Source organism: Plasmodium malariae, assembly GCF_900090045.1.
Source record: "Plasmodium malariae genome assembly, chromosome: 6".
Taxonomy (NCBI): domain Eukaryota; phylum Apicomplexa; class Aconoidasida; order Haemosporida; family Plasmodiidae; genus Plasmodium; species Plasmodium malariae.
Window position 1 is genome coordinate 550,031 of NC_041780.1, and position 18,453 is coordinate 568,483.

Consider the following 18,453-nt stretch of genomic DNA (forward strand, 5'->3'; position numbering starts at 1 on the left):
GTAGAACAATAATTAACTGAATGAAATGGAAGAGAATAGAATATGCGAAAGTATAGAGTCATCTATTGATAGCATATTATTTAATGTGCTATCGGCGGGGAAAGAGAAAAGTAAAAAAACGTTAGAAGAAATAGAAGAGATACAAATAAGTAATGAAAGAAATATGAAAAATGAAATAAAAGAATATGAAATAGTTAGTAAGTTAATAAATGAAAGAATAGAAACTCTTCCAGATATAATAAGTCATTTTAAGGATTCAATAAAAAGTATATTAAATGTAGATGAAGAGGATTTACCATTATACAGTAATAAGCAGGTAGAGAATGCTGATAGTAGTAATGATATAATAAAAGACAGTAATGAATGGAGCATTATTAGTAAGCACAACAGTGGTGAATGTTATAGCAGTAGCCGTAATGGGGATAAAATCAATAATAACAATAGCACAGAGGGGAATATGCATTTGGATCTAATGAAAAACAGTTTTATCTATGGAAATAATACTAAAAATATTATAGGTAATGATCATATAAGCAGAATAGGTAATGATAATATAAGCAGAGTAAGTAATGATAATATAAGCAGAGTAAGTAATGATAATATAAGCAGAGTAGGTAATGGTGATATAAGCATCCAATTTTTTGGTATAAACGAGCTCACAAGTGAAAGATTAACAACGTCATTGTCTAATGTGGGAAAGGAAGCACAAGAAGAAGCCGTACATATTGATGCGGCTCAAGTTGAAAAGGAGGAGGAAGTCACTTCAGGTGAGAGGAACCATTCCTTTGACGCTTTATATAATAGAGGCTTTTCCAAAATTAATATATCACAGTTAAAAAATAAAATTGAAAAACAACGATTGACCCTATCAGATATGAACCATTATACCATGATTAACAGCCTAAACGTTAGCAATAATGCTTTAAGAAAATTGTCGAATAGTGAAGGTTCTGTACTATTAAAAAATAAGGAGAACCATTCAATACATAACACATTATATTTAATGAAGAGAAACAATAATGAGATTAAAGTAGTACATGAGAGAAAAGCGATAACCCATTCAACTGGAAATGAGAAAGATATAGAAATGCAGATAAATGCAAATTTGAATAATAGTAATGAAATAAAGAGAGATGATGAATGCACGTTGAGCAGTGATGTGCAGGGTTTGCTTAGTTCAAATAGGAAGAAGTTGGAAGAGGATTTTATTTTAAGGAAATCAAAAGGGAATGCTAATATTGGTAGTAGTAGTAGTAGTAGTGGCAGTGGCAGTGGCTTCACTGGTGAGGAGGACAAACATTTAAGTAATTGCGTTAGATTTTTGGATAATATAAACGAAACTAACGACAAAACATCAAATTTACAAATATCGTATGAGAAAAATAATAGTAGTAGTTGTAGTAGTTTGAAAAAAATGAAAGAACATTTTGGTGAAATTGATTTATTATACGACTTGAAGTCCTCATCTATATCAGTAAAAGGAAATAATAACAAATTTTTAATTCAAAGTAGTAATTCCAAAGAGTTTAACAAAATGACAACGAGCGATGATGAATACTACTTGAGCAGTAGTGCACAAATGATAGTAAGTAATGAAGCTGAAAAAATGGATGGGTGTGTGGGAGTAAACAAAGTAAACCGAATGGATTCGCATTACTTTTCCTATGAGAGGGAGGAAGAGGGTCATATGCAGGAAGAAGTGGGTGATAGAGAAGATATGGAACACAATGAGGAACAAATAAGGGGAAAAACAAGAAAAAAAAAAAAATTTATAGAAACTGGAAAAGAGAGTAATGATATAATTCTGGGAAATGGAACGGAAGAAAGAAGGAAGGACAGTTTATTCCTTAACAACATTCAGAGTAGTAATACATCATGTAAAGAGAATAGTTATAGCAGTCTTAGCAATGATTTATTACTGCACAATAATATAAGCAGTATGTTGTATTATAGTGAGAACGAAATATTAAACTATACGGTTAAAAAAAGATATTCAAGTAAGGTGAAAAATGTAGTTAATGTGAGAGAAGTTTTACTAAGATTTACAAAGGTTCGGATAGGAAAGAATTTCAAAGGAATGATTGAAAATTATGAGAAGTTCTACATATGCTATTGTGTTCCAGTTACCTACAAAACTCTACCTAACAGTAGTATATATTGTCAAAAAAGGGGACAAAGTTTAAATGCACATTTTTTGAGAAGTTCAAAATTAATAGAAAAAGATTTGAAGCGTGCAGATATAATTGAAAAAAAAAAAAAAAAGCCTTTTCAGAATGGTGTTGGTAAGAGCGATAAAATTATGAGTAAGTACAGAAATTTCACAGGAAATAGAAGGAGAAATATTTTAGAGAAGGATAGAGTTATATATGACAATTGTCATGTTGAAAGTAAAAATATTGATAACAACATCATTGAGTTTTTGGAAGATGTATACCATAAGGTGAATAGTGATATTTTCGATCAAGTAGAGCACATCCCATTTTTGCTGTGCGCTGTGGTTGAAAAAAGGGGATTAGGGAAAGCGCCATTAGTGGGAGCGCTAGGAGTGAGTGCAGCGGGGGTAGGTACAAAAGTGGAGGACTCGACTTCCTGCATGCTGAAGCAGAAAAATAGAAACATTGTGAAGCTGTTGAACTACCCATTTATTATCCCCGATAATTGTGAAATACTTGGATTTGCCGAAATTCCCTTTATCCCTATGCCGAATATAGAAGTACAAATAAAAGAATTGACTATGTCTAATAATTACATCTCTGATTTTATTAAGGGCTCTTTTGTTTTATTTTATTTATATTTAAATATATTTGAAAAGGAAAGAAATGAACAAGATATTGCTCATGATAAAAGGGCATTAGTGATTGGTAGTAAAGTATTAGATGCATGGGTTTTTAGTAGTTGTTATGAAGGTATTCAAACTGATGGTGATAGTAACGAATTTAAGTACATCTCTTGTGTTGATGGCACCCATAAAGGGGGGAATTACAATAGTGAAGGACTTAAGAAGGAAGACGGTAATGATTGTACTGGTAGTAGCAGCAGTAGTAGCAGTAGTAATAGTAATAATAATGTTCATCTCCTTTCTGATTTAATAGAAGAGGGGCATGGCGGAGTTAGCGAATGTTCGAGACTACCAGGCAAATTGAAGTGCAACGAAGGGGAGAATAACACTGTAGTAGGGTCAGTGAAAGATGTGGAAGTAGATGAAGAAAAAAATGATATGAAAGATAAAAAGGATGAAGCGAATAGGAACGTCATCCAAGTTAACGAAGTCAGCCAAATAAACCAAATCAACGAAGTAAAACAAATCAACGAAGTAAACCAAATCAACGAAGTAAACCAAATCAACGAAGTAAACCAAATCAACGAAGTAAACCAAGTAAGCGAAATCAGCGAAGAAGGGGAGGAAGTGCTTTACATATACATAGACAAGATTGTAAATTTGTCCAAGAGAGTTTTCGAAAATTTGTCTATATGTGTAAGATTTTATAAAGATGAGAAATATTCGTATAAAAGTTTCATCTTAAAAGAGGAAAAATTCTTTGACATATTACTATTTTCTAAAAGAAGGTTAAAAGATATACATGAAGTAATTATAGAAATATGGTCCGAGTGTGAGAGGAAAGAAGGGAAAGATTGTATGGGTATATTAAAAATAAACATTAAAGAGATTAAAGAAAATAAGAATATTATGTATTTAGAAAAATATTTAGAATTAACATTCCGATTTTATGATGATATTAATTTCATGTTCAGAATTATTTTACTTAGAGGACTAAAACATATATATGATAATGTCATGCAATTTTGTAAGGAATATATTGAAAATAATGAAACAGATGCAAGGAATTTTTTATTAAGTGAAGACACTAATAATAGATGTGATTCAAAAGTAGGTTCTTTTAATTCACATCTAGGAATAAGTGATTCGGGTTCTTTTCTATCCCTAAACGAGCAGTATTTTATATATGATGAGGCACACATAAATAATAATGAATTTTATATGTACGAAATACAGAGGGAGATACTGAGAAGGGGTATCCGCAGCAGCACAATCGTTAATAACATTTTATCCAGGAGAGAAAGCAGGTGTGTTGCGTCAGATGTAGGTGTAGGTCATGATAATGGCTACAGTGGTAACAGTAGTCACAGCGGTAACAGCGGTAACAGCGGTAACAGCGGTGGTAATAGAGATGATGATAGCGAGTGCGATAACTTTTCAGAGGTGCGTGAATATGCAGTGCGCAGTGATGTCGGTGCTAAAGCAGGGGGATATGAAACAAACAAATGGGATGCACCTGCGGATGGAAGCCGTACTAATTTCCTCAAAATCGAACTGATTAAAGAAGAACTGCTGCTATGCGGCATGGGGGAAAGCACTGTTGATCTGTTAGTAGCCGACTTGATGAAGTGTTCCATTAAAAAGAACACTGAATATGTATTGAAGAACAATCTTGAAGAGTACATAAATAAAATATATGATAAGTGGGAAAAGCTATCAAATAAATTATTTTTAAAAAATAAGAAAAAAATGGGTTTAAATGATATATGTGAATATTTAGATGGGTTATATCTAGATGATGATAGTTATTTAAGTAAGGAAGATTTTTTTTTATTTTTTCAAGATGTGGGTATAGTTTTTGTTGATTCTACAGTATTTGATGAGTTGTGTTTATTATTTTATGATAGAGAAAAAGAAGAAATACATTTCTCTTTATTTTCTTCTTTGATTATAAAAAAAGGAGTAGAGGAATTAAAAAATATGGTATATGGATATGACATTTTGTTAAAATTTTTTGAATTTTTATGTGTTCATAATATTACTGTTGAATATTTAGAAAATGAATTATTTAAAATTATATTACAAAAAAAAAATTATTATTCTGAAAAAATAAAAAAAAATATTTCTACTAATGTTTTGATGGATTCAAATATTGATTGTACTAAGCCAAATGAAAATATAATAAATTTTTTAAAAAATGACGATAATATATGTTCATGTACGTCTTTACTTTTTCTTCATTCCATTCGTTTTATTTTAAAAAAATATAATAATAATGATTTTACAACATACGATTTATTTTTTTTAGTTAAATATTTAGTGCAAAGTCAACACAATTACATTATTCCAGATATGTACATTTTTGTTAACGTTATTAAAGGGATAGAGAAAGTGAATATAACCTTCTTCTTGTGTCTATATTATATATATATGAGTCAACACCAGTGGAATAACTACAAATGTGTACGTGATAAGGAAGAAGTGGTTAATGTAGGTAGTGAAAAAGAAGTAGACACTGTGGTTGAAGGGAAAAAATCATTTTACAGGAATGATATTATTAACGTTCACAAGTATAAATTAAAAACAGATAAGTACGTCAATGGTGTGAACAAGAAGAGGGGGAAGGGTAGTCACTTTGGCAATAGCGAACCACGCAAATATAAGTGTAATCATGTAAAGAGGGAGGTAGACGCAAAGGGGGCACGCCTGATTAGCGGTGTGAGCGCAATGAACGGTGTAGATGGTGTACCTTCCAAATACAATGACAATAACGACTCTCCTTTGTCATCTGTAGACTCCTCCGATGGTTCAAACGATGATATGTCCGAAAATGAAGGAATAAGGAACGAAACTAACGAAAATGGTGTAGATGTAAATGAACAAAGAGACGAAACTGGCTTGGTCAATAGCTACTGCTACAAAGAAAGGGAGGCAGAACGAAAGGAAAGATCATATATAAATGATATGGAACATATGGGTAAAAAAGAAAAGCTAACCATGTGTATGCTAAAAAACAATGAGAAAGATTGTAGCCCCTATGAAGAGGATACAAACGATGGGAAAAACACTGCTCAAAGAAGCCGCAATTCTGGTAAGGGGAAAATGACATTACTAATAAGAAAGGGATATGCTAATATGAAGAAAAATACTGTAAGACGAAATAGTGAACAACGTTTTCAAGATTGTGATACAATTAATAGTAAGGAGTTATTGTATCATATGGGCAGATCATCCTCCATAGGTGGGTGTGGTGAGAAGGAGGAGGAACAGGAAGTGGAAGTGGACAAAACGGAAGATAAGAAGAAAAGTATTCACTGGTGTAAGCCCAGCTTTACGAACTATAAATCTGATAGGAATAGGAACTTACAATATGCAGATAATGCATGTACCTCGGATGAGCATTCACATAGATATGTTGATGTTAAAAAGGCTAATTGTGAGAACAGAAGAATATTTTCGCACTATTACGATAACAAAAATAGAAAAAATAGAAAAAAAAGAAAAAAAAGAAAAAAAAATTTAATCATGTATAGAAAAGACATACAAAAGGGCGTGAAACAGGGACTGATCATTTTGCATAGTCGAATTGTTAGCGGTTTGAGTAGTGTGGAATGTATATCTGAGTTGTTATATAATTATTTCAAGGGTACAAATAGAGAAAGAAGAAAAAAGAACAATAAAATAGAAGTGTTAAAACTGTTCGATCAGATTGGTCTCTACATATCGTACGATATTGCAGTGGGTATATTAAAATGGTATATAAAACAGACAGGTGCAAAAGAAGGAGATGAAAAGGGTGTAAACTTATCTACAAATGGTGTGAACCAGTGCAAAAAGGAAGTGGATGATAATGATGATGATAGTGATAGTGTTAGCGGTAGCAACAGTAATGATTTTATCAGTGGAGGAATTTCACATTACACAGTTAGAACCCATATAAATAATATTAACAGAATTGTCCACAAATATTCATTTGATGAAACCATTGGAGGTATTATGTTTTCTGGTAGTGCCCTAGAATGTTTTTTTACCTTATTAAAAGAAAGAAATATAAATATAAATATATTTGCTAAGAAGAATATTTTTACCTATACTGATTTTTATAACGAAATAGATAAACTCAAGTTGACATTTTCAAAAAATTATGTACGCCTTTTATTTTGTAATTTATTAACATATGATCTAACATCCTTTAATAGTTTGAATAGCAAGCTGATTTTTTTTGACTCTATTGAGGAGTACTGGATGAATTGGAATAAATTAAATTTTGAGTTCTATAATGCACCAAGCGTTGAAGCGAAGATAAGCAATCCACGGCTCATGCTGAATGATGTGAGGAGAAAGAGAAAGCAGTTGGCCATGTGTAGCGGTGGGGAATGCAGCAATGAGTTGAATAGCAAGAGCGTAACTAGGTTGTGCCACTTCTTTCCGCCTAGTAATGAATCACTCATAAGCAAGAAGAACTCCATTTTGAATAAAAGAAGAAGTACGAGTATGCAAAACGTTAACTTGTACGATTTTTTTTTCTTACCATTATATAGCTTGTTCTTTTACTTTTCTGAGAAGGAAATGTTGGGAGGAATTCAGTTAATAAAATATTTTTTTATGAACATATTCAGGTATGAAATAAACTCGGTGAATATAAATGATTACATGAATAAGTATTATACTTTTTATGATTTTTTTCAAATGTCCAAGGACATGCTATTGTACAACTACAAGCATAACGATGACGCTCTCTTTAGGGAGGATTTTCTAAGGTTGATTATACTCGTGAACAGAGGTCCTAGCAAACGCAGCAGTCGAAGTAGCTACAGCAGTTGCAGTAACCGTATACACCGTAGCAGTAGGAACGGAAAAGGGGGTGGGAAAGGAAAAGGGAAAGGGAAAGGAGTGGAGTCATCATCTAGGCTTCAAACATTAGTACAAAAAAAGAGTCATACGTTTTCAAAAAATTTTAAAAAAAATTTAAGCGTAATAACGAGAGATATATTAAGTCTAGAAACAAATATAGTAAGTGTGTCTAGGTCCATATTTGACATTCACCAGAGGATAGATATGCATAATGGTAGTGGCATCCACCACTACAACAATAGTTACAGTGATGGTATGCTTCTCGACTCGGAAGGACACACGCAAAACAAGGATGACGTAATATTAAATTTTTTTAAAAAGAACAGATATGTAGTAAAATATATGCGTGAATACTTTTACGTCTTCGTTTTTTTTAGCAAAATTATGAGTAGCCGTGGCAGTAGTTGCAACGGTAATAAAAGCAGTTCTTCTCATTTGCATTTTAACCAAAAGAAAGGTTTGCTATACCTGAAGAAGTTAAAGGAATACACTTTTCAAAAAATGGCTATAGTAATGAAAGGAGAAGAGATGAGTGACCAGTTAAGCTGCGCACCACGTGGACGTGAATGTGAACTTGAACATGTACATGTGAATTCAACTTATGAAAAAAAGTGGAAGAACGCGTTAAATTACTTTCCGTTTTTGTATCAAGAAGTGTACATATGTTATACAGCAGAAAAGTTTACAAGGAGGGAATATATGTGTGTAATTTATCCCTATCTTCTACTTTTAACAGATTTTACCAAAAAAGTAATTCACATTTATGAACATGAGTATGTACAATTCATAAATAAAATATTTAATTTTGATTATTCTAAAAGAAGTAATCGCATTTTGTTTTTACATCGAATTGAAAATATTATGACCAGGTCAGGAAGTTTCGATTCAAAGGAATGGAACAAGATATACAGCATGTTTGAAATATTTGACATACAGGCAAACACATTTTTTTTAAATCTTTGCAATATTTTAGAGGAGCACAATTACATTTTGTCAAATATTAACGATAAAATAATTTTCAATGATAGCAGAAAAAGCTTATGGTTCATTTTCGAGGAGAGCAGCGGTGATGACACAACTGATGATGAGTACATGAATGACTACTGTGCCAGTAATGAGGGGGAAATAACAAAGAAAAGCATAAGCAGGATGAGCATAAGCGCGCGAACGAAAAAGAGAAGAAAGGGGAAATCCCCTTTAAGTATAGAACAGAAGAAAGACCTTTTTATAAAAAATTTAAAATACTTTATTTGCTTTAACAGTGTGGTGCTGTATGATTTATCAGGGTACAATCAACAATATATACACAACTATATTACGAAGGACAAGATGTTCATAAAATATATTTCCCAGTTGTACATACGAATACTATTCAATGAATGTATATCAACGGGATTAAATATAAATCGATTATTTAGAAATATAAAAACAAAGAGTTCATTTATTAACATTTTGTCGAAAAATTTTAATCATATATTTTCTGAATATGACATTGATATATTTGCAAAAAAATATTCATTTGTTGTAGATATGTCATCCCTTCATTTGAGTGCTTATCATAATATTATATCATCAAAAGATTTTTTAAAAGACCTGTACAGACAAGGTGAATATTATAATGCACAATTAAAAAAGAAATTATTTGAATTTTTTTTAAAAAATAGTTATGTTTTTTTAAAAAATTATGAGGATAAAAAAGAAAATCAGCATTTAATATCTTGTGATAATTTTAAAAATATATTATCTGTTAATGGAATTTTTTTATCATGGGCAGAGTTATATGACTTTTTCCAACCCCTCAACAAGTATTGTGTTATTTATGATTATAAAAAATATGATTGTAATAAGACAGGAAAGCCAAGTCCATATATATTGAAGGCATATATTAATGTATCAAATTTGGTTATGATAGCGGATAAATTATACACACAAGGCGAAACGTTGGCATATGATCAGGAAATGAAAAAAGAAAAGGGGGTACATAATAACGATACACAGTGGGTGTACAGTAAGGAGTTGGTAACAGTTCCTAGTAGGAATATACAAGTAGAAGGATATCGATCTGATGAACAATATCTTGAGTTAGACAGTCAGAATGGAAAAACGCATGCGTACAATGGTGTGAAAGAGGAAGAAGAGCGAGAAGGAAAAAAAAAAAAAAAAAAAAAATAGTAGTAGAAATTAAAGATATTAATGTTAAAAATGTAAAATATGGCGTAGCATGTGTAGATTCGTACCATAACAACATGAATAAAAATAATGATCGCTTCTTTACAAAATTGAAAGTGTATGATAAAAATGAGGAGCTACAAAAAAGTGGACACTCAAAGGAGAACAGAGATAAAGAAGTTGAGCAAAGTAGAAGAGTAAAGAAAAATACATCTCTTGTGTTAATGAATAATAAGGAAGATAAGATGAAGAAGCGGCACAGCGAATCGTCCCCAAATTACGTAGTTAGTAGGGGAGAAGGACGAGAAAAAAAACAATACTGCATATTGCACAGGGGAGAGTACGTGGATGTAGCTGACACAATGGAATGTATTAGCACAAGCGTACGGGGAAAAAAGGACGAGTATGTATACGCCAAATATAGCAAATTTACAAACATGCATTCGAATTTGTTTAAATCGTCAAGTAATTTTTATTATAATTTCAGCTTTAACACTCTGACATTGGAGAGAGTATTATTTTTGTTATTTTTAAAAATGAGTAATTTAATGATAAAGAGAAAATTAAAATATGAACATATATATTTTGGCATAAAGAACATACACGAAGAACATATTAAAAAGAAGGAAATGAAAAATGCTTGTGCACTGTTGTTAAACATGGGAGGAACAGAACTAGACGATATAATTCCAGATGATTTTATTTTATATGAAAAGGATTTAAAGAATGGGATTCACTTGAACGTTTTTTGTCTAAGGAAATGGTGCAGCACACTGTTTGATGGAGTAGAAGGGAATTTTTATGAGGGGCATACAACTGAGCGGTTCTTATCAGAGGGACATTGTTCTCCCTCTATTTCCATACGTCGTTTTGTTCTTTTTTTCGAAAGAGAAAAAGGAGATATAACCTTTTCGAACTACCATTTTGTATACAATTTTGCTTATGAATGGGTGAATTATATGAACATAAAAAGTGAGTACATATGCAGAGAAGACTGTGAAAATTTGTTGAGTAAATTCTCACTGGATGATTTTGGCAAGAACGTCAGGAAGAACAGGGTGCAGCATGTCGAAGCAGGGGGAGAATCGGGAGAAGAAGTTGAAATATTTCAAATAAAGGATGACACAATAGGGCAGAATCATTTAAACGAAAAGCAGAATGAACCGAGTGGCGTGCATCATAAGGGGAGGGAACATATACAAAGAGGAGCGATAGATGGGAAAGATGTCTTTCCTACCATCTTGAAAAATAGTATTATGGAGGGACAAAGTACACCTAGCGTTCACATGATAAGAGAGAATGAAAAGGGGAAAGAGACAGGAGTAGAAATAGGCCTAGAAGCAAAAATAGCGGAAGAAGTAGCGTCTAAGGGTGGAGATGACGCATTGTATAACATAGTTTTCCGGGATGAAATGACGAAGCTGTTTGAAAAAAACATAAAGGGGAAATGGAGGAGAATACTGTTACCCATATTCGACTTAAAGGTATTTTATTTGCATCATTTTAAAATAATGATCCAGGAATTTACTGGTGTGAGTAAATTCATCCGGAAAATAACAAGCAGTTGTGAGGAAAGAAAAGGGGAAGGAGAAGGGGTAAACAATTCAAAAAAAGAAAAAAGAAGACAAAGAGAAGAAGGAATATTTTCCTTAAGCTACTTTTGTTGCTTCGGGATGCAGGAAATTCGTATCAATAACATTTTAAGTGAAAAAGGTAAATACACAAATGAGGATAAAAAGTACAGTGATATATCATGTGTCAATTATGCACTTGAACACAAATTTTCAACAATAAGAGAAAAGGATATATTGACACTATTTGAGAAGAACAAGGAAGTTTTAAATTTAGAGTTGTTCTATAATGATAAGAAAGTAGCTGAGTCAGGTTTACATATTTTGGAGTTTTTTTCAATTATGAAAAGTAGAGTAAACAAGGATCATAAGATTCTATGTTTTGTACCATTAAATAAAGAAAGTGATAGAGACATTTTATTTTTAGATGTCGATATATACTATCAGAGGAACAAAATGTTTTCTAATTTACCGATTTTTGAAACTAAGCATGGTCATGTTATTAATAAAAATTGTAATAATTTAGAATATATGGATAATACAAATAGCAGCCAAGTAGAACCGGTCAAGCTCATAAATCACTCTTTAAAAAAGGATGTTTTTTCAAAAGAGAGAGATATGCCATTGAAAAAGATGATAAAATTTGAAGAGGAAATTTTGACTGAGCGTGGTGTACACCATCGGACGATAAGTAGTGAAGATAAGGATAGAAAGAGGGCATATTGTAGTTGTTTATCACATTGTACAGAGTTCCATTGTAAGGAGCTCGTGCAGATAGGTGGAGAGAGTAATAATGGAGAGTGCAAAAAGAAAGCACTTTTTTCGCTTCAGAATAATGCAGTGAAGAAAAATTATAGTGGTGAGTATGTGTTGATGACAAAGGGTAAGCAGGTAATACCAACATTGAGGAAAAGTATTTGTGTTGATGGGGAAGAGAAAAATGGTTACTACTGCTGTGCAGAGAAGGGAAGTTTGCAAGATAAATACAAACTGGAAGTTGGTAAAGCGGTAGAAGGAAGGGGGAACATTGTAGCGGGTAAAGGCAGCCACAGGGTGAGCATCATCATCAACCGCATAACCATACCTGTGTATTTGCTGAACACACTGAGCAGGAAATTTATGGAACGGAAGGGAGTGAAGTGTACGAAGGGAGATAAAAAAGGGGTGGCATCTAACGAAGTGGTAGGGTCTAACGAAGAAATGTTCATCGCAATGTACGTAGAAGTATATGAAAAGATAGATGAGGAGGGAAAAGAACAAAAAGAAAAGTATGAACTACTTTCATGTTCAGTTCCAAAAATAGTTAGTTATAATGAGGAGTTCCTTCTTCCCAATGATAAGATTGAGAAGAGCGCTGCTTCGTGCAGAGGTGCATCATACGGAGGTAAATCGTACAATGGTGCTGCTTACATATCGAGTGGGTCCCACAATATCGACAATAAGCAGAAGAGCAGCGAAGGTGGTCCTTCCTATAGTCCATCGAATGGACCTGCAAACAATGGGAACCACTATAATTCTGGGGTGGATGCAAAACAGAAATTTGCCAAGAAGCAGGCTTATGAGGTATCGTTGAATAGGCAAAAGAGTTATTGGGCAGATAAAGCAGCTGCAGCTGCATCGTCAGGAAAATTCCAGGAGGGAGTACATCCTGTGGTTTCCACGGGAATAGGTAAAGATGGTGAGAACAGTCCAAATGGACAAAGCGAACGGAATGATCTACAAGATCCGAATTGTCCGAGTTGTCCAAATGGGCGAAGCGAACGGAATGATCTACAAGATCCGAATTGTCCGAGTTGTCCAAATGGGCGAAGCGAACGGAATGATCTAAAAGATCCGAATTGTCCGAGTTGTCCAAATGGCGAAATATCTCACCCCTCTCAGTCAGTGAGAAGAGGAAGAAAATGTAGGGGGAAGAAAAGAAAAAAAATAATGAAATTGATTCAAAAGCACCTAAATACATGCAACCTTAAAATAAATCATAAGGAAATTATGAAGAGCGGAAAATTATATGTGGAGGGGAAAATAAATGTAAGGGCATTAGTCTCTTTTAGATGCTATTCTGAAGACTTAATTATTGGTGAGCATTATTTTAAAATTAAAAACATGTTATATGAAAATGAAAATGTAAGTTACTGTTATGAAAATCTTTTTCATTCTATTTATGCCACATCTTTTTTACATGAAGAGAGTGATAGGGAGAAGGAAATGATAATGAATGACGATCAGATTGTAGGAAATAAAAAAGTCCGGTCTTCTGAATGTCTACTATATGATGATCCTATTAAACGAAACTGTATGCAAATGGTTGCACTATCAGGTAGAGAAGAATTGTCATTACAGAGTGTAGAAGCAGACGAGGGAATAGAGCAACAACAAAGTGCAAATGATAGCATTGGTGTTAATCCAGTGGTTAGTGTTGAGTTGATTAAAGGGATTAAAGAAAAGAAAGTTATAGGGTATATATTATATCAGTACGAAATAAAGGAAGAAAAAACAGAAGAGAAAAGTAAAAAGACAAGTGAACAGACGAGTGAAAGGACAAATGAAAAGACAAATGAAAAGACAAGTGAAAAGACAAGTGAAAAGACAAGTAAACAGACAAGTGAAAAGACAAGTAAACAGACAAGTGAAAAGACAAGTGAAAAGACAAGTGAAAAAACAAATGATACGTGTAGCCGAAAAAGGATGCAATATTCCCTACCGAACTTTATAAAGATATATTTTATAAAATGCAATAAAAATAATATAAATCAGTTAAATGAAACAAATGAAATCTGGCATAAAACAATATTTGAAAGAATGTTTAGTGATATATTGAGAAAAGTACATTATAGAAAATATGTAAATATAAATATGGTTATAAAGTGTTTGAAAGAATCCAAGTATTATTATAGTTATATAAACTACCTTAACAAGTTTTTCAGCCATTTTGATGATTTTGAAAATTCGCTATATTTCCCTTTAGAAAATATACTACTGATACTAGCACTGAGAAATTTGTCCTTTCATTTTGTTAACTCCCTTAACTACTTTTTTGAAGAAATTCAAAAATATTTTCTTAATGTAAACGAGCTAGGTATAGTCGAGTGGTCCTACTTGCTCAAGTGCGTTCTGAAATCACAAAGTAAGTTTCTACAAAGGGAAAAACGGAAGAAGAAACGCGCACGAAATGGGGGAAGAACTAGTGCCATTTGGGGAGAAAAAAGCGGAAGACAGTATGGTAGTAGAAAGCACGACGAAAAGGAAAGATCTATGTGGTTAGGTAGCAGAAACGAGACGAAGAATTTACCCATTTTGTCGGAAAAGTCTAAGTCCAGCTATATCACATCTGTATCATCTATCTCTTCTGTATCATCCAGTACCCCGTTGTACACTTTCACTGAGGCGAGCACAGATGACAGTTCCGTGTTATTTGGAAAGAAGCAAGATATAAGAGGAAAACGACAAAATAGAAGACCAAGTAGGGGAAGGTTCAACAAAAATATTCTAAATGAAAAAGATTGGTGCTTGCTAAATAATCGGGATATGTGGCACTTGCACTATGATGGTAAGAATTACTTTTATCTTCCCCTTTTTTTAAACGACATAGTAATGTTTTATGGGGAGAGTAACAATAAGTGCAATAAAGGTTGTAGTAATAAATACACAAATAATGCCACTAATAGGTGTAATAGATGTAAGAATCGTAATGATAATAATAACGATTATGTTTTAAAAAATTTAGAAGAATGCACCGAATTTTCCATGCTCAACAATCGTTCCCACGTTATGAAGAAGGTGCCTTTTGCGCAAAATAAAAATTTTAACGATATGAATGCAGTCCGTAAATATTGTTCAGGTAAAGGGAGAGGTAGTCACACGAGAAACGTTTCCCAGGTAGAAGGAAAATTAGGAAATCGGAAAAAAAGGAATGAGAAAAGAAGGGAAGACAGATCTGAAGGAAGACAAGAAGAAAAAACACATGATTATCAAAAATTATGTTTAATACCCCGTGGGAAGTATTTCCCATTGAATGGGTACCCATATTGCATTCATAGACATAGAAAAAGAAATCATAGTAGCACAAATGAATGTAAAAATTTTAACAGTGAAATTAATAAAGATTTATCATTACTCCGAGTTTATAATATGCAAGAAGACAACATGGACCACTCAACATACAGTTATATAAAAAATAAATGTAACAACAACTCAAGTGGAATTGCTAGAAGGAATATATTATTACCTATGGAAGAAGGGTTGACTAAGGGTATGTTTAGGGACTCTTCTCACATTTTAAATGGACACAGGAAAAAAACTTCGATATACCAGTACAACTTGTTGAACAAGACAGATGAGGAGGTATATGCTACAAATGAATCATATGAATCATATGAGATGAACAATATGAATGCAAATTTTAAGGAAAGCGGGGCGCAAGATTACAAAAGAATAAAAGAGTTTACCATGCGGGAAGATGGAACAAAGCAGAAGGGAATAAGTGTTCTACTAAAACAGAGAAGTGGTACATCTGAAATATTAGCAAGAAGAACGAAATTTGTAAGAAAGTCCAAAAAGAACAACAACGAGATGAACAACAATGTAGATTTGAGTTACAAATATAATATATATGTAAAAGCGAAGAAGATATTGCACCCAATCCCCTTGATTAATCATAAAAAACCTAACATATTTTTATCCTTCCAAATAGTTTTAAATAATTATGATTTTATAAATAAAAATGATCTATTCCCATTTATTATAAATAAAAAAAAAAAATTTATAATAAACAAGGTTCAAGCAACAAGTGATATATTTTTTAATGGTTCCTATTCTTTGTTGAATACTTCTTTCATGTTGAACTTACCCACTAGAGAAGAATTAAAAAAAATATTTCGTATGGAGTCAGATTCAACTTTTGATGATTTAAATTTTTATTTACATAATTTATCTTTGCAAATATGTTTTTATCATATTCCTAATGGTATGCCAGACAGGGGGCATGATGCCTTCAATTACAATGACTGTTCAGGTGTAACGTCTATCAATAGCATATGTAGAAGCAGAGATAATATGCTTATGGGTCGGACTGATTATGATTACAGTTCAAGGAAGTTGCACAAGGGAAAAAAGGAAAAAAAGAAAGAAAAATATGAAAAAAATGGAGCAGTGCTAATTGCCACGGCAGTAATCCCCCTAAGTGTTCTTTCGAGAAAAAACAAAACGAAAGTGACAGCTCCTTTAGTTTTTTCCCCATTTTTTACTACACCCATTGAAAAGAATGAAGTTCAAGTTGTTCTTAAATATGATAAGATGAGCACAATCAAATCGATTAATCGGATATTACCAAGAGAATATTCGTCATATCAAATGAATGGGAAAATTGATGGAGGGAGAAATGGTACTACTACATCTTCTGTGCGAAATATAAAGGGGTCAAAAGAAACTAATCAACATAAAGATATGAACGAAAGGAGTAGTGGGACTGATACATCTAACGTACCAAAAAAGACGTATACTCCAAGTCATAACGTAGATCATAACTTCATTAACTTAGAAGAGCAAAATAAATGGGAGCACGTGGATTTATCAAACATTCCTTTGTTAACGCTTCCCAAAATACCACCACCTATATTGTAGTTCTGGTTTTCCGTGTTTTCGTTTTTTCTTTTTCCTTTTCCTTTTCCTTTTCTTTTTCACTTCTTTTTATTTATTTTCGTTCCTTTTCTTTTTCACTTCTTTTTATTTATTTTCGTTCCTTTTCTTTTTCACTTCTTTTTATTTATTTTCGTTCCTTTTCTTTTTCACTTCTTTTTATTTATTTTCGTTCCTTTTCTTTTGCACTTCTTTTTATTTCTTTTCGTTCCTTTTCATTCATTCATTCGTTCCTTTTTTTTTTTTTTTTTTTTTTGCTTCCTCATGAAGATACTAAGACGCCGGCACATGCACATACATGTGTTCGCGTCCTATTCCCCGTTCTTCGCATATTTGATATTCTTCATTAGCTTTATCAGTATAACTTGTTTTTGTCATATTTATAGCTTTTGTTTCGTTCCAGTATTTTATTTGCCTACGCATTTGTGATATATGTTATGTGTTATAGGTTCCCCTAAAATTATTTCATACAGTGCGTTTATAAAAGGATGTACCTTTAAATTTTGACAGTATTATATATATTTTTATATATACATATGTACATGTTCCTTAGGCACTCACTATCAATGCTACAACTAAAACGGATGCACTGCTACTCTCATTTTGTTTCATTATGTTTATGTTTTACTTTATAATTTTTTTTTTTCTTTTTTTTTTTCATGTGAAACTTTGTGAGCAGCGAAAGTTCTGACTTATTAAGAGTGGCTTAAGGGTTAAGTTATAATTATCATACGATTAACCCATATGTCTTGTTTATATCTACTCTTATGTTTAATTTATTTATGTACACATTTTATTTATACAATTAATTTGTTTATCTATTTTTCTATTTATTTCATTTACTTCATTTTTGCATTATCACACTCTCACGCTTTTGCATGCTCACATTTTTTTAATTTTTTAATTTTTTGAAAATATTGAATTACAGTTATGGGTTAAAAAGTAAATTAAGAAAAAAATTATAAGAAACATATTCGAGAAAAAATAGGAACACAAAAAATAAAAAAAAGTATAGATATTTTAGTAATTAAGCAAAAAGTCCATTATAAAAATACAACATCAGTATATATTTTCAAATTTATTAACAGAAGATTATAAGATGACATATGTTCTAAGTTAATATATTAAGGAGAACAAAGGGTAGGGGAAAGGAGGTACTAAAAAAAAAAAAAAAAAAAGTATGTATAGAAAGCAAAACCTTAAAAATGTGAAACAGATTTATTTTATTATATTTAATTTGATATTAGTTTTTCTTTTCTATGTGTCCAAATTTTCCTGATGAGAAAAAAGTTCATGCACGATTGGAGCCTTTCCCTTCATGTGCATTTCCATTTCTGTACATCATTTGTTTCATATAATAAAAAATACATTTTTTCATCTATCTTAATTATTTTTCTATGGGTTAGTTTCTTTTTCCTCTTTTTGAGGACTATCTCTCTATTCGTC

The 18,453-nt window shown here is 32.2% G+C and overlaps 1 protein-coding gene across 1 annotated transcript; it reads left to right on the forward strand.

Annotated features, from left to right (window-relative positions):
- Window positions 1-25: 25 nt before the first annotated feature.
- PmUG01_06020100 (conserved Plasmodium protein, unknown function) lies at window positions 26-16,992 on the forward strand (the record flags this gene model as incomplete). Its single annotated transcript, XM_029003771.1, is given in 2 exon segments — window positions 26-9,790; window positions 9,805-16,992. 2 exon segments carry the CDS (start codon window positions 26-28, stop codon window positions 16,990-16,992), a joined length of 16,953 nt encoding a protein of 5,650 aa, XP_028859857.1.
- Window positions 16,993-18,453: the final 1,461 nt, after the last annotated feature.